Raw genomic sequence first — 21,873 nt, forward strand, 5'->3', positions numbered from 1 at the left:
TTTCCTAGTGTTGGATTGTTAGTGGTTAGCTGTACGTATTTATTTTTAACATACTAACTTAAAATCACTAAACAACCCTTGACTTTTCGTTTACAATATTACAAATTCTAAACGTCACTTCAGTATGTCCAGGTGAAAGGTTTGATTACTTTCCAAAACACTCAGCTTAGAAATTGAGAGTTCCACTCTAATGGGAGTTTCCTGTCTGCACATCAGACCACTCCGTAGCTGATGTATTCAACTTTAAACTCGGATTAATATTTACATTTGCCTGTACAAAGTTTCTGTTTCAAACACTACGTTACGTGGCTGTACCAGATTCCAGTACTGAAGTGTACGTATATTGAAAGCTTATCATAGTACGATCTGTGTGTGTGGGCGGGCACGGATGACGAAATTGAAATTTTGAGCTTCCACATTATACAATTATCATGATTGAATGACAAGAGTGTGTGTGTGTGTGTGTGTGTGTGTATGGTTGTCTCTGACTATGATTACGCAACAGCGAATTCGTGGTTTGATTGATTTGCGGTTAGTCCACTATCTACTGTTTGTCTCTGTATCTGTAATGCATACAACATTGAGGCATACCTTCCCTTCTGACGTACAGCACACAAATATATCTGTATATAGCACTTCACATCAGTTCAGAAACAAAATAAAAACAAACTGGTGTTTTAATTTAGCCCTTCGCAGTTGTGATCAAATGCTTAACCCTCTTCAGGGAATTCAGCTGCTATAAACATTTTGATCAAAATCAATTTACTATTTATAGAAACCAGCTTACAAATATATAGGCTTAAATGACAGTTTTATATCTCGCTAATAAACACAATGTGTAAGCTCTCGATTATTAAAACTCCCTTTTAAGTGCGGTGTTGCACTCACACCACAGTACTTTTGTATCGCAATTTGTGCTGTTACCAGCAGATTCATAATGATCGCAGACTTTTTTGTTGTACAGAGAAACGTTTTTGAAAAGATTTTAAATAATTACGAGAAGCAATAACAGATCATGTGGAATTGAATACACATTATGCAGTAAACATCTTGTACGAGACTTGTCGTAGCTTTCCTCAGGCAAATGTCGAGATAAGAACTGAAAATAGGCCGGAACAGCTTCCGTTCCTGTCCTTTCAAATTCGTTATAAGTAACCATCCTATCATTCGATGCTATTATAATTACGGACTACTGCTTTTAAGCTGGGCGTTCAGCAAAGAACTGCAATGTATAGCTAATGTTCATACCAATATGATAGTATATAAGGAATTATATAATTTGAAACAAGAAGTTGATCGACCACTCAGAAGAGGCCATCACATAATAAAGCATTGACTTGAAAAACGAACAAAAGTATAAGCAAAATGGCTTTACAAATATATTAGTGTTTTTCCGTACATATACTGTATTTTATTTTAAGATACCCTATACGGCAGTAATTGATTTTTAATTCATTTTTGGATTGGATACAAAAGGAGTATAATTACGTGGTAATTGTTGTTGTTTCACCAGTAGCATTAATTGAATCCGTTCCTCAATAATGGTCGTCATCAGTGAATTCTGCAATGGCTCTCAACCGGAAATTCAATTCGCCTATTCAAGTCGCCCATGTGCACTTGATTCCAGTGGTAATACTACAATAAGGTAATATTTTATCTACGAAGAGGCCATACACAGCCGAAACAGGTCACGTTTTGAGTTGATATCTCGGATAGCAATTGATGCAACGATTCACAATTAAATGAATACAAATATATATTTAATGGCTGCGTAGATGACTGTACAAACCATTTAGTTCAACAGATATGATCATATTTTTATTAAAATTATAAGTATAAGAAAGTTGAATAATCATATAACTAACACACAGAGAAATATCCTTAATAACCTGATAGCAGCTTAGCCGGTCAAAAAATTATCATTTTTCATGGAGGCCGTAGTTTTCTTTCCATTTTCAGAAGCACGCCACTGGATTGTTTTCCAAACAGCATTAATTCAGTTAAAACACACACCAAATAGTATAATATTTGTTTCATTATTACCCATGGGCCTAAACTTTTCAAAATTTTATTAGGCGTTCGCGTTACAAATTCTCTCGGCAATCTCGAGGGATTCAAAACGCAGCGAACGACAAAGAGTCGACACCGAGAACTCAGTGAACTAGTAATGAAGTGGAGCTGTAGTGTCCGTTTACTCGCTTCTACTGCTCTCGAATTCCACGAATCTCAATAGTGAAAACAAAAACTGACCACTTACAAGTCAAACAGCTCCGCTGCTTATTAAATGCTCAAAGAAAGCTTTTTTAAAAAACTGTAAATATTCAATATCAGTTATTTTAAACCCAAGTTGGTACCGGCTCATATTGATTGAAGAATAATTGTGGGGAAATGGTTTAGAAGCTATGAACTATGTAAGGGAAGTTTATGAGGTTTTCATAGCCCCTGAAATCATTCGGTGGATGCTGAAGCCCCAGTACACCCACGGAGTCAATAACTATGTTATATCCCATCTGCACCCATAACACCAATAAGGAATCCTTCACTATGTCGTATGTCTTTCTACAAAATAGCAATGTTTTCTTTACACATGCATATTTTAATGTGCTTATACCGGTACACACAAGCATGTGTGCGTGTATGGGTGTGTGTGTGAATATATGCATATGTGTAGGTACGAATGTATTTATGTACTCAAGTTGACGTATTTATACTTGTATGTATGAACATTTACAGATGAAATTCAATGTTTCTCTTTGGTTTTTAGTAGGCCTGTAACAGTTTTAGAAATGTCATAAGGGAATGGGTTACGCTCCCAGACTAATAGATTACTGAATTTTAATTTTATGATTTATTACATTAAATTCACGAGTTTTCTTATAAACAAGCTTCTTTCGTAACAGGACATACCCTCTTCATTGTGATATGTGTATTTGATATACACTATTTATTTTTATATTGATTTAGTCTGCTAACCACTAGATAAACCTTCTTCCTCTAACATCGTTTCAATTTTAGAAGGGGTTGTGGGAGAAGTCTCCAATCTTTAAGATGCAATAACAGGGCGAATGTGTCGGTATAGTTAATGCTATGAGCATTGATTCCAACTTCTTATTACTCCGCTTTATTTTAGATGTGCATTATTGCATCAGATTTAATTTCATAAATGTAAGTTATAATTAAATGCTTATTTTTTTACGTTGCGTATAATTTGTACATGTGTAATCTAAAATTTGATTACAAGAAACACAAGGGTTCCTGGTTCAAAGAATGTCATGTGGATGATGGATTGGTAATTTGCGGTAGTATTCTGCCTCCTGTGGGTATGTTCAGGGAAACTTTCGATCAGCATTTGGCATTTTCTAAATAATTGAACAGCAGATGTACAAGGGTAGATTGGTGTAATGCGTGAAAGAAAAGATGAAAGGAGTACAGTTCTGAATATAAATAAAGTGAAAACAATGCGTGATCACGATACTTCATCAATTTCAGATGTATTTCAAATCTCACATTCTGGATTTACTTTGGACAGCTTGAAATAAACCAGTATTAACCTCAGGATATAAACGTTCCTGGCTGAAACACAGTTCTTTTATCTTATGGTTCTTGTTATTAAAAATTTTGTACAAACATGTACTACAAAGTAGCTGTACTGCTCTGCGATAGCTGTACATGTTCGACTTGGTGCTGTGGAGGTGATTAAAGTAGCCTGACTTCTATTAATGACTAAGTTAGCGATTGCGTGCTTTGTACAAACTCTTATACAGATAGATATCTGATATGAACATGCAAATTTAATAACAGGGAAAGGTATGAAAAATTAAAAAAATAGAAGAATGGTGAAGGAATGTGGAAAACTTTGAAAATGACAAATAGGAAAGAAAGCTAATTTCAAGTGACATTTTATTTTCCTACTGTTGACATATGGTAGCTCGTTGGTGGCAAATGGCCAGTTGCTTTCTCTCTCCTTCTGTGAACTGGATAAAATTTAGCTTAATGTAACGAGCGTCGGATCATTCTCCCTAGAGAATTAGGTACAGTTGAATGCAAAACAAATTACTCGACAGATACAAAGCACGTCACTAATTGAGATATTGCTTCAGTAAATTAACCCTATATATCCCTTTGTAAATTTTATCACTGTCCAACAAAGAAGCTTTTGATCTTGGCAGTGTCTTGACAGTCAAGAATTTACTAGTTCCCACTGAAGGCAAAGTTAATGTAATCGGTTTATACTTAATTTCGTCACTTAGCCTATAGACTCGATTGTTAGTTTTTATAGAATGATCTTCAGTTGATAAATATCGGGTCCGTATTCTACGAATTTAAATATTTTTATTTTATAACAATAATGTGCGTCTATAAAATTCGGGCCCTAAGAAATGCTTGAATGACAGAAAAAGTGAGTATGGCCATCATGACATGACTATGAAATGTTTTATTTCCATAATCTAAATGAGTTCTTCACTTTAGATGAGTTAAATTGTAACTCTTCTTCGCACACACTAACATGTATCTGAAGTGTGAAGCCATAATATTTTCTTCGTTCACAACTAGGAAATTTATAAATCTGACGCATTTATGTCCAGTCAACCATTTATCAAACAATCCTCTTCGAAAGAAAAATATTTTTCAAAAGAAACATAAATAAGTACAAGTTTCTATATACGAGAGCGAAATTATGTTATCACGTACAGTGAGTTGATTTCTGAGGACATATAAGGAAGCAGTCGCGGTGCTATCCTGACGTTCGTGTTGAGAGACGGAGAAATTCAGTATGACCCTTAAACCGGCCACGAGGAGTACCGGGTACCTCCCTAACACTATATGAACCTGCAAGGTGGCTGATAGCACAGGTGAAATTACCAGCCATTTTACTCAGTTTATATTTAACGTGTGTGTAATATATTGGCGTGCGCAGTTGAAATATTGAACTGTAACTCTGTACACTGCATGGTAGTCGTCTCTTCTCTTTAAATAAAAATAAAACTTCAGACATACGTACTATTAAATCGTTAAGCAATATATTTAATTTACTAACTTAATTTCGAACAAGTTATCACAGGTTAAATCTGCTTCAACGAGCAATGCTATTCAAGTACCACGAATTATTACTTTTCTTTTTGCACCGCTTGTTTATTGTAATCTGCCGGCATAACGAATCCACGATCGAATTCCCTTTCGTGTGCACATTAACTGGTTTTAATTAAAGTTTGTTCTATATCGAAATCTCTCCCTTCCTCTCTGACTTCAATTTCCGTATAAACGTTTACAGACACTTCCCCATTTACTAGATTCCTCTACCTCGGGTCAAACGTTGGTATGGGTTTCATATAGGCCTGGTCTGTTTGAAGCAGTATCTTTTTGTTCAGCTTTCGTCATTAGCTCAATAGAAAACCATGTCGACTTTAGTTCTCCTCCTTCATCCACAGCCCACCATTAACAAACTCAGCAAAAGCGAATGGTCCCGGATAGAACGCTTTATGAAACTGTTATTGGACACGTTCGCTCATAAATTCAAAGAGAAAGGTATTAGCACCAATGAGTACAGACAATGTTTATCGATCTATGAGTAAAATTTCCTTCGTACTGCTTTTGGTCTAAAGAACAATGGAAGTGATTGCATTTTTAGTGGAGTCGGATTAAGTAATAAATTGTTCACTTAGCGAAAATTTGTCAAGTATGCAGACCTATGTTATGTAGCAGTGAATAGAAAATTATAGGACCTTTATGAATAATGGATTAAGAAAGATGTAGGAGAAAGCATTCACGATATATTGTCAGATATTCAAATATATAACTAGAGAACCTAAAGAAATATCACAAAAAGTAATTTTCAGAATGCGTCAGAATAAACATATTTCAATACATTTCAACTATTTTTTTTTTAAATTAAGTTTCACAGAAGTAACAAACTTATTACGTGCAGTACATTTTTATCAAACAAAATTTTAAGCAGTTTAAATTAATATGCAGCAATATTAAATAGTGACTAAGAACACTTGAAGTAAAATTAACTAATTTCGTTCAAATATACGAGTAAGACGTGTTGATCGAAACTCATGTTAAATTAATATTCTATTAATTAGCGTTTTACAATTAATATATGTCTTTAGAATTAGTACTGACGAAGCAACAGTTTGATGGAACATTACTTTAATATAGTAAATTCATATATGTATGTGTTTCTACCTGGCGAGTACGAAAATAACATTTTTCCCGCGGTTGTTTTAATAACGGTGTTTCAAGTGCACAATTTGCGTCAGTAAAGGAAGAGAATATAAGATGTATGTGTTTAAGAATGTTTATTCTGAGTACTTTGAATTGCGTGCGGCTATAAACACTGAATTTTTGACTACAGAGTTTTAAAATGTTTGGCATCGAACAAAAAAGTATTGGATTGTATGATGTTGACATGTAATTATAGGACGCAGAAAAAAATATAGTTCTAAAACCTTGTTTGCTTCAAAGAAACATGGCAATAAAGCCACTTAAAATTCACTCGCAGATTGAAATTTAAGTTTAGTACGGTGTATCACGAAAACAATCAAGCTGTTTTTGCCCCATCCCCTTAATGTCCTAAAGCAGCCTGCAGCTTGAGGTAGGAGGTTTTAGGAGTGGAACCTCAGTAAGTAATCTCGACAGAGAGGCTCAGTAGCAACCAAGCACTGATCAAACATTGTTAAGATGGGACAATATTCATGCTCCGTTTGCCTATTTGGACAAAGCTCAATACAAATTAGCAGAACACAATGAAAAAGAGAACGTAAACGGCTATTGTACAACGTCTGTAAGTAAAATGAAGAGACGATTACGTGTTGGTTTTAATGTGTTGTTTATTGATTTTATTTTTACCGAATATTTATTTGAACTGCTATATTCCCACAGTTTGTGCATCTATATATTGTATGAAGTTCTGATGAATTTCAAAGATACGTTTTTGCGTTGTCAAAATAATTTGCGCCCCCAGAACTACAAACATAAAAGGGCCTTTATTTGACCATAATTCGCCCTACATTTAACAAATTTCAGTACCATTTTTATAACTTGAGAACATATATTCCATTCATTGTACAGTTACTTGAATTTTCTTATACCTTTTGACTGACGTGTTCACGCCTGGTTTGTGGCACTTTTTAGCAGTCTTCGCGCAGGTCTATGTTGTCCATTGCAAACTCATTCACTCCATGGAGTAGAGTCTTCCTTAGAAATAAATAATTGCTCAAATAGTCAAGATATTCTCTACATTTTATTAAAACCTTCCCTGTCCCTAACCTCAACAATATGAGCTAAATCCATGCCTTCTTATCCTGGTACTTTAAGATCAGTTTTAATTTCTTCTCATATCTGCATCTGATTTTATAATTGACCCCTTCTGTGCAGATTTTTGAAGTTCCTTATTTGTGCATTCGTTGCGTGCATTTATAAGATTTTATTTTATGCTACACGTCCAAACTAATAAAATAATTTAAAAAATGTCCTTTACTCGTTGCATCTGAGTGCTTCATACAATAAGAAATCAGTTACATTTCATAACATTTGCTGGTTAGTTTATTTTGTGAGGATAGCAAACTCGGGTAAACGTGAAATTGAAAATGCAGAGAAGCTAAGAAATGTTGCTTGGAAGACAATGAATAAAGTATGACACAATTACGATGGATGATAGCGGTATTGGTTGTGAATATATGGGGTAGCTGAAATTGACTCAGAAATGTTTGATACTCTAACATCGCAAAATTTAGTTAAGTTATTGGTATACATTACCGCAAATAAATAAAGCTGTTCTAGGCATTACTACTACTTTTATTTCTGTTTTATTCTTTGTATGTTACGTGGGTCTTATGGGGATTTTCTAGGCTGTGAAGACACTATGTTTAACTGTCTTAATAATTTTTGGCTATGCAAAATGGGATTCTTATAGACGGAAGCGAAATACATTACGTCAGACAAGCTACTGAGATAGAAAGAGGTCGAGTTCTATGAAGCACCTCGACAAATTCTGTGGAAACTGAGAAGTCAGTATGGTAGAAACTTACTAACAAGAGATGGAATGTTTCATAACTGACGTGAAAGTTCTCTTTGCTTAGGACTTGAGAAAACTCCGGTAGAGGCATCTGTTTTCTTCTCATCAGGAACGGAGCGTTCTGTATTACCACTCAGAAATTAACGAGACTGCTGCAGAATTTTATTACAAGTTCTCTTCCTATCATTACATGGAATAAGAAAACAAAGATCAAGCTAGTTTCCGAGAAGTTATAGACCTAGACTTATAAAATGAAATTTTAAACTTTAACAACATTTTAAAATCAAACAGACGATGCAGTATTCGTCTAAAAGTGACTCGTTCCAGTGTCTGTACGAGACAGTGGAAGCTTATTTACTTCGAACAAAATAAAGAATTGCGTAGTAAATAACATTCTTACTACAGTATTCAATCTGAATAAGGTACAGTGTCTGACGCAAAATGTTTGGTTATCTTTCCACCAACAAAATTTGTAATATTCTTAAAAAAATGTAACATTTTTTATGTAGTTCTTAAAAATGTAGAGTAACACTTTCATCATTAATTATTAGATATTTAGGAAAACGTTAGTCGCTCCCAAAACCAGTTTTTCTTAAGTGGGGCATGCGGCTGCCAAATGCATGTATAATGAGCTTGGTGTTAGCTTATGAATAATGTTCGAAATTAACTACAATTTGAGCCATCTGTTTAATTTACGATAGGATTTGAAGCAAAACACCAATCCCATGTTCACCTCACAACCTCTAACTTTGACTGCAGCTGTGACGTGCATGCATAAGCAGGCTTAAATCTCACTTTCCTTATCTATGCATTAAATTCGAAACGGACTCGGTATTCATTGGAAGAAACTTCATACCAGATTTAATCGTGATTATAGAGTTGATTTCGTATTTTTCTTAGCGTATTTAAGGACGCCGTATTAAATTCTGAAGTTATCTATAAAGTGTCCTTGGTCTCAAGCAGTAATTCAGAAGCATATTACTTGTCCATATAAGTCTGAAACTCATTACACATGTGAAAATGCTGCAAGAATTGTATTACTCACTCTCAGCAGCAATCGCTGTGAACTTCGTTAATTATAAATGTGTTTTTTAAAAAATAAATTGCTTTGCTATTTATACAAAAGTTCTGCAGGAAACATAATTTCTCTATTTATAACTTTTGTTATGGTGTGTTTAAAATATACATCTTGTAAAACTCAGGCGAGAAAGGAGAATAAAGAATATAAAACAACATACGTGAAAATTCTATGGGAGTGAAAATTTGGGTTATCATCATCCGGGTGTTCGCATCATACCTTCTGCCAACACTTAGGAGGAACCGACTGCATCAGTCTTCAGTGTGGACCACGGGTTCACTTCCTTCAGCATAGATAACTTATTTAGTTTCATACGTCGGCTTCACGCTGCTTAAAGCACTGTGAAAGGATTTTTCTTAAAAATTATAAGTCGCTTAGAAAAATGAAAGTGAACCAAATTTTATTTTTACCAGCTTGCTACAAGGAAAAGAGAAAAATGTAGACTCAAACACACAACTCCGATTTTTCATTCAGCTTCTGTTATGTTGCAGGATCAGCTGTTGGATTACAACGAGTCCGTAGGAATTCTACCAGAGGGACATCGGCTGACGCTGCGAGGGATCACGAAGGAGTCGGCCGGAGACTATTCTTGTGCCGCGGTGAACAAAGAAGGTGAAACTCGTAGCAGCTCGGTATTCTTGAGGGTGCAGTGTAAGTGATCATTTTCAGCGGTTACCAGTAAAGCAGTAAATTTCTATGCAAATTATATGGTAATATAAGAATAATATTTTGATTCATTGTGGATGCATTTTTATATGTGGGCATGTTGGTTCCCTGATCTCGATTTGGGGGAATCCCCCAACATCTCTCTTTCTTAAGCTTATGTCTTTTATGCCCTCACTAGTTCTCCTTCAATACTTCCATATTTTTATTTCTCAGTTTTCTTATTTTTCTGTTGTTTAATATTTCTCCTTAGACGATCTCGTATTTTCAGTCGTGGCCAGCTTTAATTATCACTACCATTTTGCGAAGACAAATTTTTCAGAGGTGATATTTCAGATTCTCACGGCGACGAATATAAACATGGCTGTCTGCTTAAATGCTGCACCGTGTAGTCTGATAGAAATTGACAAACGTTTTGGTGGTACTTCCTGCCTCAGCCATCTTAGCCCTTACGATGCAACTGGTTTATCGTACTGCATCTGAATTTTCATTTCTCACACCAAAAGTCACAGCGACATGATTCCCACTCCAACTTCGTGATCAGAGTGGGAAAGCCTGAAATATCGATACAGTGAATAATAACCAGACCAAAAATTTATAATGGTACTTACTAAGGACTGAACGATTTGGAGTTCGATTCCCGACGGGGGCAAAGAATTTTTTTCTTTGGTCTTTGCGTCCGGACTGGCACTGGTGCCCACTCATTCTCCTTTCCAATGGGTATCGGGGTACTTTCCCGGGGGTAAAGTGCGGCCTGGGCGTGACGCTGACCACTCACCCCTCTAGTGCCCCTCACCCCAAGACGCTGCATGGCGTGTAGCTGGACAACTTTACTTTTACCTTTTTAACTTACTAGTAACTCTAAACAAGCATTTCGATAGTAGATTAAGATACGCCACGAGTCGTTCCTTTCATAGTCTTCTTTAATTTATTCTTACAATTTTACTACAGCTAAGCTTTGCGTCTTCTAAGCTATGGGTTTGAAAAAGCGCCATTAAACAAACCCAGAATCAATCGTCCCCACAGGCGCGTGTCTATTTTTGTTGTATTATTAGTGTCTGAATGTATTCCTTGCCCTGTGTCTTTACTTTCAGTGATTCCTTATACCGCACGTCTCAGTGTGTGCTATTTCACTGTTATTCTGAATCCCAAGTTTTCAGATTAAATTGCGCTATACCAGTAAATAAAGCATCCTGGGGTTCCATACATCGAATTTCGCTGACATTTAAATTCAATAATTTTCAGAAATTTAATGAAGGCAGAACCATGTAATAAGCCATATTTCATCCCTCAGAAGCTATTTTAAACGTCACATGTGCTGTATTCGGCGTTAAATTGACAAATAAAAATAAATAAAAGTCTAAGAGGGAGTAATTTTGAAATATTTGACTTCTACTAAGACTTTATACTTGAAAGATTTAACATACTAGAGAAATAACATTCGTGCTTAATTAGAAGGAAGACGATAGGATTAAATTGCATAGAATTTTTTTTCTCGTAATCCTGTAAAGCCAAATGCACTAATATGTTCTATATTTAAAATTATTTTAGTGACATAAAAGCCAAACAGATGGTGCACAGTGCCTACTGGTCCCAGCACAAGTGTCTGGCAGTATTTTGCATGAGAAATATTCCTACAAGGTCCACAATCTCTAAAAACGTGGAGGCGGAGAGAGAGAGAGAGACTTTAAAAAAATTACATCCCCATTTTTCATTCCGTACACTTTGTCACTAAATCTGAGCCATAAATTACCAGGACCACTCAACCCTCGAGCCGATCTGCCTCCGTTTCGCGAATGGAGAGAGTAGAATAGAAAATTCGATGGAGGATTCAGTGTGATTTTTTAACCATTATAGGAGGAATGAGTGTGTGTACATACACACTCGCACACTCACGCACACACACATATAAATATACACACATAAACCCCAGCAGTCCATAGTGGTAAGATCCAAATTGAAAAAATAATATATATTTATGTGGACTACGTTACTACAAATGGTTTCTTAAAAATCTATCATCCAAAGTTAGAAATATTGTGTGCCATTTCATCTTTTTCTTCTCTTAAAACCAAAATAATTCGTAGACATCACAACCGATTTACTTTTTGTGTTGTTTCGTGTATACCCTACACAACGAACTTTTCCTATTATACGTGTTTACTTTTATCTCTAAATCTCATTCATTTCTTTTTCCCAAGTCATAGCTCACAGCCGAATTCTTGTATGTTACATTGGGATTCTTGCCATTGTCATTCTCGTCAGGACCTGTGCCATTTTCTACTTTCTGTACGACTTTGCAATTTGTCTCCGCCTATCTCTGTTTATCATCTTTATTTTTCTTTGATTTGATGGTGTATGTTTTTGCCACCTGTTTTAATACGTGTTTGCAGTTGGTTTGTTGTGTTTTGAATCTTGTTCCGGGTCCTTTGAATTGTTATCTGGCTGTTTGTATTTGTTTATTGCCTTGATATTACATTATAAGATGTGATTTATTAAGATCAGTTACTAGTTTAGTTTGGATGTTTATGGTTTCTAAACTTAAATTGAATCACCAGTAAATACTTTATAATTTATGCCTACTATTTTTAGAATTGGAACGTGTATAACAAATATCGAGAATTCATCTATTACAGGTTTCCGTACGTTAACTATTTACCTCTCGCTTCTTGCAACTGATTAATTTTGTAAATTATTTGACTAGTGAGATCATACGTAGGAGAGAGATGAACTGTTTATTATTACAAATTATAAATTGAATTTATAAGAAAATTTGCATCCTGAAATCTTAAAAATATTTGCCTTAGTAAACCTCTAGATGCAGTTAATATTCTTAGATAAGCTTTGAGGTTAAACATTTCGAAGTTTATCAAATAGAAACAGCAAATTACGTACCATTAGATAATGCATATAGCATGTAGCATAAATAGTACTCTTATTACAGATGCGTATCGTCGTGCAGCATAACCAACTAATTAACTAACTATAATGATCAGTGACTATAGTAAACGATTACTGAATCAGGAATATGAAATATACCAACACCCCGAAGTTTCCGTTCATGCGACACAGTTTTCCGTACAATCCACGTAAGCTTTTATACTGCCGTTCCATAATATTTAATGATACACCAATAGCTCGAATCTGTATCCCACCTGGAACAATAAGAGACTGAACCCAATAAAATGGCTTCCCTTGTACCAACTATCTCGTATATCCATCAAGACAATGTTCAGTGGAGCTCCCATTCAATAGAAGCCCTACTCTACCCAACAGACGAACTGCAATCGGCTTTAGAGCTAACCCACTTTTATTCTGTCTCATTAACTTTGACAAAGGACTCACGAAAATTCTCCTGATTCCTAATTTTGTGGTCCATCCCCATTCTTCAGATCAAGATCAAAGTTTCTGAAGATTGGATCAGAACCAAACTGAGGTAATCAAGGAGGGATGAGTATTTTCTTACTCGAGTGTTTGGTTGGAATACCATTTATCTTCGACGTTCAAGGCTACGTCTGTCGTTTGTTGGGACACAATTCATTTCTTTCACACGGCAGTTTAAACATGTCTCAAATTCCACAAATGCCTCAGAGGGACAAATATTTGGGTGCTGCTATCAAGGTATTTTTTTGAAACCATGTTGACAAGATCATTACCGGCTTTTTATATATATTGACATAGCTGTGAATGATAATAAATCATATGAGGTTAATTCTTTTCTCAAAGCACAGGTATGGGGGCGGAGAGGGAGAAGGTCAGCTTGTAATTATTTAATTAATTGTTACACATCTATTTAGATACGAAACGTCTCCCAGCTTATAAGCAGAAACAAACTTACACACTAGCACACAAATAGACTTTGTCCATACATGAACTTGTCGAGAAAAATCCATTCTCATTACGTTAATTAGCTCCTTCGTCAGCCAATAAATAACATGTCATTAGTGAACTAAAACTTTCTCACCAAGGCCTGTCCTTGTTTGTATTTTATGTTTCAGACAAATATTGCACTTCAAGAATCCGCGTAGCCACTTCCAACTACCTGACGTAATGAATATTTATAGGACCATGAATTACAACACTTGCTACCGTTTCCTCCGTACTAGAAGTCTGCCATACTGTCATTGCGAAATGACACTCAAGAATTACTCAGAGACAGGAGGGGACTCGAATATCTACAAACAAGCGCACACAGACAGCTTTTATATTGCCTTTCCTAAATTTGTTTCCGAATGAACCCTGTTTCTTTTAAATATAGATATTAACAAACTGCGTGTCTGTCTCTCCATATGTCTGTCACCTTTTCAAGATCTGGTCTTATTATTATAGATACTAATTAACTTATATTTGTGAAAACGATTTTAATAATTATTTTTACACTTACAATACCAAGTACCATTCTGATGCTTAAACTGCCAGCTACCAGTCTGTGTGATTTATATTTGGACTGCCGCTAGAAGAAAATAAATATCGATATTTGATAACGAAGTTTAGTTTCATAACATTTTAATATTATCTTATAATTGTTCTCTGATCAATGTACCAGGCTATCATATTAATTAAAATTTTCAAAAATAGAAATAAAAGTAGGCATCTTTTAGTTTTTTTCCAGTTCTAAGCAACTGTTCAGCCGTATTAAAATTAATAGTGGTCTCTTAGAGCTGACAAGTTGCACAGAACAAACTTTTGTGCTACTTCTGGCAGCCCTCAAGTTCAGAATTGTGTCGCGCCGATAGCCTTCATTATGTGAGCAAAGCAGTTGTAATTTTCAGCTTTAGCGGCCACTATAAAACTGTGAGATAGTATGGCAGGAAAGAGAAACAACTTCCTTTTAACTTCATATTTTTGCCGTCTCCGCGGGCAACATTGTCAGTTCGCGACGCAATCTTCTCTGTCCCCTCTCCCGCCCTTAAAAAGGAAAAAGGGAGTTTTGAAATGACACAAGATAACTCACACAGTCGCCTCCCCTGTTTCGCATTTGCCTTACCACCTCCTGGGTCTGTGACTATGCACAACTATATTATTGAAGTAGTCAAGATGATGGCTGGAGATTTGAAACAAACCGGTCACTTCCTTTTACGTATGAATGTCACAGCGTCTCAAATTAACTTTTCTTTATCCCACTGAATAGTGCGTATTCTTTATTCGTCTAGACATTTTTCTCCTTGGTTGTCATAATGCATGTTGGGGAAAGTAAGATGAGTATCCGATGTGACGCAGCGCGTGGAGAAGTGTAAAGGATGCTCATGTTAAAGCAGGCGGTAGTGTATTTAATACTATTTCTCAAAGTGTTAAACTCCGTGCTACTTATTGGTAACGCAAAGACATCAGAAATGTGTACATTGCCGGAAATAGCTTTCTGAGTTCGGATACTAAATAAAATCAGTAATAGTGCAGCTATGCCTGTCCTGTCGTGATTCAGAGGAAAACAGCACTAAAATCCCATTCCGGGAGCCGAAATTTCTGGGGTATTGTAGCATTAAATAAACTTGTTTTCGCCGAAGTTGCGTATATATCCACTAACGCAAATCAGAGGCCTGCCGATATACAAAACACTATACTTAAGGAATATTCAATACTCCAGATCGCAGGTCAGCCTTGTAGCATAGAATTTGCTGCTATAAAAGATCCATAAACAAACTTCACATTCTTCCTGAGCGCCTGGTACTCCTTGACTGGGGTTTTCCTTGTGCCACCTTTAAATGGGGACCAGTACAAATGCAGAAGCTATTTAAACACGATGCTACCCTGCGCACATCTGTTCAAGTCTCTCGTAATCTAAGCACGCGTGGAGGCTCAAAAACTTTACAACTTTTCTCAAAGGTCCCACTTCTTGCGTCTGGCAAAGAATACTCCTAATTAATCGGTTTAGTGCCGTCCGGGATTCTGAACACGAACAAAATGTCTGAAGTAAGAATTGCGATTTCGTGATTTTACTCTCTGTTAAATGATGGTAATAATAAATACACTAACTCTGTTACACTTTGCCTCCACCTTATATTTTGGTGGATAACCATCATGGTAACATGTTTTAAGCATTCTGTACCTCATTTTAACAATTCAAGCGTGTTTTTACTTGTTATTTTACGGACGAATTAAAAAATATCCTTATTAGACTGTACACAAGATAGAATTTTGCTAATTATAGGCCTATTTTCAGAATATATTAATGATTAGAAGATAGTAGCAAGTTGAATTCGGTGATTTTAGTAGTTTTTCTATTAACATATATACGTTTTCTTTCGTAAGAAATTACATGAATAAACAGATCATTTTAGGATCTTTATGCACATTAGTTCAGTGCTAAAACAAGCATGATTCCGTAACAGGCCATTGAGTCTAAGACACGGAAGACTGGTGATTACGATTAAATATAACAAATTTAATTAAATAAGTGTGAAAATTTCAACACGGACAGAAATATGTTCCTGCCAATATCATACTTTTTAAAATTGGGAGTCATACTTCTGCACCTATTACTCCCTTTCAGATATTGTAATTAAATAATAAGTTTTCAAGGTATTTATGTTTGAAACTAAAAATTCAAATTTATTAACTGCGACTCTAAATAGCTATTTTGCTCTATATTCTTTCGTATTCGAAATTAAATCAAATACAAGTTACATGAGACTAATTAAAAATGTAACAAAGCAGGTTGAGCAACAAGCTGCTGTCTCAGAAATTTAATAAAATCTTCGTAACTTTGCAAGCAATATAATGAGAATCTTATTTAGCTGCAAGACACACGACGAATAAACATTAGGACAATTTTATAGATAAAGACAACATGGATGTGTCGCCTAAACGGTTAATTTTTATAAATGTAACAGAACGTTATGGTCGAGTTGTTATCGTGTTTATTCGTATTCGGCAGATCCCAAGTTTAAATCTTCGCCCGCTTGCTGACTATTTTGACAGATATTTGGATTAGTTTCCTCAGTCCTTCCACACGAATTCAGGGACAGTAACTTAAAATAGGCTACGGCCACTTTTTATGAATTTATTATTCAGTCATTCGACGTAGTATTATCTAAGAAATGAAAATCAAATAAATCAAGAATAAGTAGACAATAATATCAGAAATGTAACCAGAGGCAGTACTGGGTGGTGTGAGGTTTAAATAAAAACATAAATATATATATGAAAATCTAGAATATGCCCACTTCAGAAGTTTGAATGGAAGGGTATGTAAATGTCGCAGACTTTGTGTGCTCCTAATGTGCTATATAGTTCAAAAAGGCAGCATAAATAGTAATAGTATAATTTTAAACATGCTTGATGCTTTGACCAGACAACTGTAAATATAAGAGAAGTCAAATGATTTCGATTATGGACTGAGTTATTTTTGTCTTTGCATTTTGTACATGAAAGAAGGTTAAAATATTGTTCTTGGAAGACTTTCTTTAAAAATATTGAAATCTATGAATTTCTTATATTATTTTCAGGATGTTTAAAATTGTTACGACGGAAGTATATCTTTTGGAAAAATATTATTGAAGAATAAAAACCCTTATATGTGATCTATAGCTTTTGCGGAGACTGAATGCAGTGAAGTCTTGCGTTCGTAGGCGCATTCAACACAGTAGCATGATTAAAACACGTCATCCACATTTGAATTTAAAAACTGACTTGGCGGGAATAGTTAAAAATATGTAAAACTAATTCTAAACCACCGAAAACCTGTTGATGGGAAAATGTGGAATGTGCTGTAATGGGTATCTTTTTACGTACCCAGTCAGAGGAAAATTAAAGTTTTTCTGCACGCCATCGCAGCACACGGAGAACAATGAGAACGCCACGAGGTGGGTAACCACGCACGAGCTGCTTTGGCGCGTATGTCGTTAAACTCAATAAGCTTAACGGGTACCTCCATTCTGGTAGGACTGAATATGTTTCACGTACATTTTACAACTTACTCTTACTATTTACTTTTTAAAAAGATTGGTTATCCAACCAAAGACCAAAATATTAAGTCATGAGATAGACGTTCCTATACGTAACATGTATTTTCACGCGTCTGAAAATAGCTTTAAAAATGTTGCAATCAGTTGCAAACCCTTTAAGATAATTTAATTATAGTAAATAAGCTTCACAACTGATGACAGAGGCAGAATGACCCTCTGAAACATCGAAAATAAGCTAGCTACCACATGGTTCCTGTACCCAAACACAGGATCATCCATCACAGGATCTGCCATCATCGTCACTGGTACCCTGTCCTGAATTACATTTTATTTAGTCCACATTGCCAAATTGTCATTTTAATATTATCCCATTTACGTCTAGGTCTACCAAGGTGGTTCTTTCCTTCAGGCATTCTGATTACGAGTGTCTCATTTCATCTATTCGTGTCATATTTCACATTTACGGCAAATATTAATTCTATTCTGATATTGCTATTTGTAACATGTCAGTGAAACCTGAAGACCACATTATTCAAGGCTCGAAAGATTCCATAAATCTTCACCACATTTTGTTTAGATAAAGGCTTTGGATTGGCTGTAGATCGGTATCAACAGAAATATTTGCAATTCAGTTCTGATGTTTTGTGTTTGAGCATTATGTCTAGTCACGTTGTGTCTGAGCCAGCTCTAGAGAATGAATGAAAGAAATGTGATGAAGAGTTTATAACGCTTGATAAATAATGTTACTGGGCTACCAACTTTCCTACGTTCGTACTGTCACATAGAGTGGAGCACGAAGACCGTAATCTTCTCATTCGCTAAGTAGAATTTATTGCAACATTCTCGCTTGAACCTCTGTGTATTTTTTTCTGTTCTTGTAAGATCCGTCACGTTAAGATGATGAAAGTATGAACTAAGATTAAGCAATTTTTCCTCTTCTCTCTTCTCAATGTCGTCGCCCAACTATTTCTGTCTCTTTTGTACTTTCTTCCTTTCTCATGTTTCTAAGTGGCATTATTTTCAAAATGACAGGTAACAGGAAATGCACAAGTATACTTTTCTGTATCTCCCCATTCTGTAAGCCATGTAAACAGTTTTGATATGTGGCTGTCACAAACACCGTGCATGTATATTTTCATCATAAAGATAGTATGCTTCTTACGCCTGCGTTAGCTAAATTCTCAAGATTACTGAAAATTTAAAGCCAGTGGTGTTCACAGAATCCCCGCTGAAGTTTATGTGTGTTAATCTAGCGAATGGGATGCACCATACTGAGTAAGCAAAAATAATGTTCACATTCATATTTTCAAGATATGAATTAATTTTGTTATCGTGGTGATACAATAGTGTTCACGATTCTTAGGAATGAAACATGAAGAATTGCAATATCGAAAATAGTTTAATTGGCATCACGTAATGAACTAGTCATATTATAATAAAATAGGATTTTTAATGAACGACGAAATTTAAAGTCTCTTTTCGAGAACTCTTATAAGAAGTATTCGGTTCGAATTTATATTGAAAACAGAGAACATAAGACTTTCGGAGGAGATGCCTCAGATAGTCCTTGACTGTGTAATAATGTGTAAGACTGATAAACAAAGTTGGCGTTTGTTTCTAGATTCTCCAAGATGCCGCGAAGGCTTTACATCGCGTCGCATCGGTGCTATACGTCACGAGACTCTGGACGTGAAATGCGAGGTCACGGCTGATCCTCGAGATGATGTAAAGTTCAGTTGGACTTACAACAAATCCCGTGACGTACTTCCGGTTCCCGGTTCAAGGGTCATCCACTCAGGCCTGATCAGTGTTCTTCGGTATACGCCAGAATCAGAGGTTGATTATGGAACGCTGGCGTGTTGGGCAAGCAACAGCATTGGCCGTCAGAGTGTGCCGTGTCTATTCCACATAGTTGCAGCGAGTAAGTACCATCGATCACAGATATAGATCTCACTGCAAATTGGGCCTAATTAATTGTGTAATCAGATTCAAAATTTTACTTGTCGCTTTGTCCCATCGCCTTCCCAATACTTGGAGTTATGTGTGGAGAACTTATAATGTTCTAATTGCTTCTTCTGTTAGCTGGAAATTGTGTAGAAGAAGAATGACTCAGCTGGTTAGAAAGGACATTGGTTAAAAAAGGTCATGCATATTTAAGGGATTTATATACACGCGTATAATATACCAAGGAATTTAGCTATACAATAATGGCGATCATATGGACTATCATACTTCACAAACTGTCACTAATATGGCTTCTATAAGTATAATTGTACACGACCTAATAAGCGAAGACAAATACCTCATTAATACAGTACCCCTCTTTACTATAAGTGCAACAATATTTTCCGTACGCAGTTGCAAACTATTTTAATATACCACTTAAAGAAACTCCTTACCTATCCTTGTCCATACAATTGCGGTATTAAATTACCCCATGGAAACACAGTTCTTCTGAAGCTAATAGTGGCTCAGCCAAGAAATTTTAAGCCTTTTATTGAACAAAACGCTCATTACCGGTTTGACAATAGTCCGCCAGGAGACCCTATCCTGAAGCCGCACAATGAAATCCACAAGAATAAACCTGTTCCTATAAGATATTTATTAATGTTATCCCACCAATTTGCCTAACTCTTCCAAGTGGCCTTGCATAATTGCGAGTAAATTTCTATAGTTTTTTCAAGCGTAAATGCTTCAGTTTCTGAATTAAAATTTATAAATTATTTGTACAGTGTACCTTATATTACGTATGTAATCTTAGTGTCATCTGGCGATTGAATTTGCCCCTTCCCCTAGATCAATACAATGCAATTCAATACTGTGCAAAACACGCAACATAATATAGAACTTAAACTTTTGGAAAGAGTAAATTAGCCCAAGATCCGCTGCATATTTTAACGACACAGTTCAATAATAGTTGTAAAAAAATGACAGTAAGTCACCAGATCTCTCTTCCTTGTATATTGCAGTTGGTATAAACCACTCAGACTAAAAACGCAGTATTCTTTTTATAGAAGAAGCATTGGGGGTGGGGTGGAGGTTGCATTTGCTGCAGTAGGCCGTGTGTGAAGGGGATGGCAGCACTGCATACACACAAGAACTCCTAAACAACTTGAAGATTTCTCTCTTGTTAATATTCCGCCCGCGAAGGTATGGATACGTGGTTTGAATTTTCTGCTTATAGTCGGTCCCCATTTTTTCGTCTTACCTTTCTACCGATGGAACATCCTCTGGAGTCACATACAATTGCCCGGAGAAGAAGCTTCCATAGCACACCTATGACCTTTAGCTCTAAGCAATTTCCATATGGTTTAATGTTTCTTCTGCAAAGGACACAAGGCTTTTGGTAACTGTATTTTTGAGGAAGTTGGCTGTGGTTGCAGCTGTCTTGTTTTTTTAGGAAATCTTCGAAAGATGCCTTCCAGGTCGGTTTCATCATACATTTTTCCTTTCTGCTCTTTCATTATAGACTTCTTCGCTATGCTTTTCTTCTGTTTGTTCTCTTTCCTAGTCAGCGGAAACGTTACAGTTGTAATGTAATCAAAATTTATCCCTTCGCCTTTATTTCCCTTTGGTACTTTTCTCTTTGCGAATTCCTTTCATCTTTCGGTCTCGAATACTATCTTATATCAAGTTCTTTGATTTTGTTGTACCTTGCTCTGGTATTCAACGTCCTGTAACCTATTTTTTGTTTTCGTTTCGTATAAGCGTACAATTCCAGGATGGCTTCTTCTTCTCAAATTGAAAATAAACATGTATCACACTGACTGTGTTCCATACGTAAAATATCATCAGTGTTGCCGAGGAATGAATTCGGTCGCGGTATCTGGACACGTATTTTTCCAAAAATTTAATCCACCTGTACCTACCTCGCGATGTCGTTCCACTTATGTGCACGCGCTACTGTTAGACATTTGAAGACAGAACAATAATATGAGCACTTGAACTCATACAACAGTGTGTTTTATTTCCAAAATCATAATATTTACACTCCAAGATGTGGAAATATTAATGTAATATCACAATAAACGAAGTGCGTTATTTACCTTTTTCGTATTTACTGTGATCTGAAAATGAACTCATTTTATGGCAATCGTGTTTGATTTCAATATCCATATTCCACTTTTTGCTGTTGTCGATTAGTCATTCCAACATTTTATTTTAAGATTTAAATTCGAGCAATTGTGTTACATGAAGCAGAGTCCTTT

At 35.8% G+C, this 21,873-nt stretch overlaps 1 protein-coding gene across 9 annotated transcripts in view; it reads left to right on the forward strand.

Annotated features, from left to right (window-relative positions):
- The window catches only part of side (motor axon guidance molcule sidestep), a 199,471-nt gene that overhangs the window by 158,660 nt on the left and 18,938 nt on the right, over nucleotides 1-21,873 (forward strand). For all 9 annotated transcript variants that reach the window (XM_022080161.2, XM_022080162.2, XM_022080160.2 and 6 more), the window contains 2 exons: nucleotides 9,590-9,749; nucleotides 19,287-19,586. In XM_022080161.2, coding sequence (XP_021935853.1) covers nucleotides 9,590-9,749; nucleotides 19,287-19,586 — 460 coding nt within the window. The remainder of the gene's footprint in view (nucleotides 1-9,589; nucleotides 9,750-19,286; nucleotides 19,587-21,873) is intronic.

Source organism: Zootermopsis nevadensis, unplaced genomic scaffold (assembly GCF_977971745.1).
Source record: "Zootermopsis nevadensis isolate Lab colony 2312 unplaced genomic scaffold, Znev_1.0 Znev_ptg000029l, whole genome shotgun sequence".
In the NCBI taxonomy this organism is placed as follows: Eukaryota; Metazoa; Arthropoda; class Insecta; order Blattodea; family Termopsidae; genus Zootermopsis; species Zootermopsis nevadensis.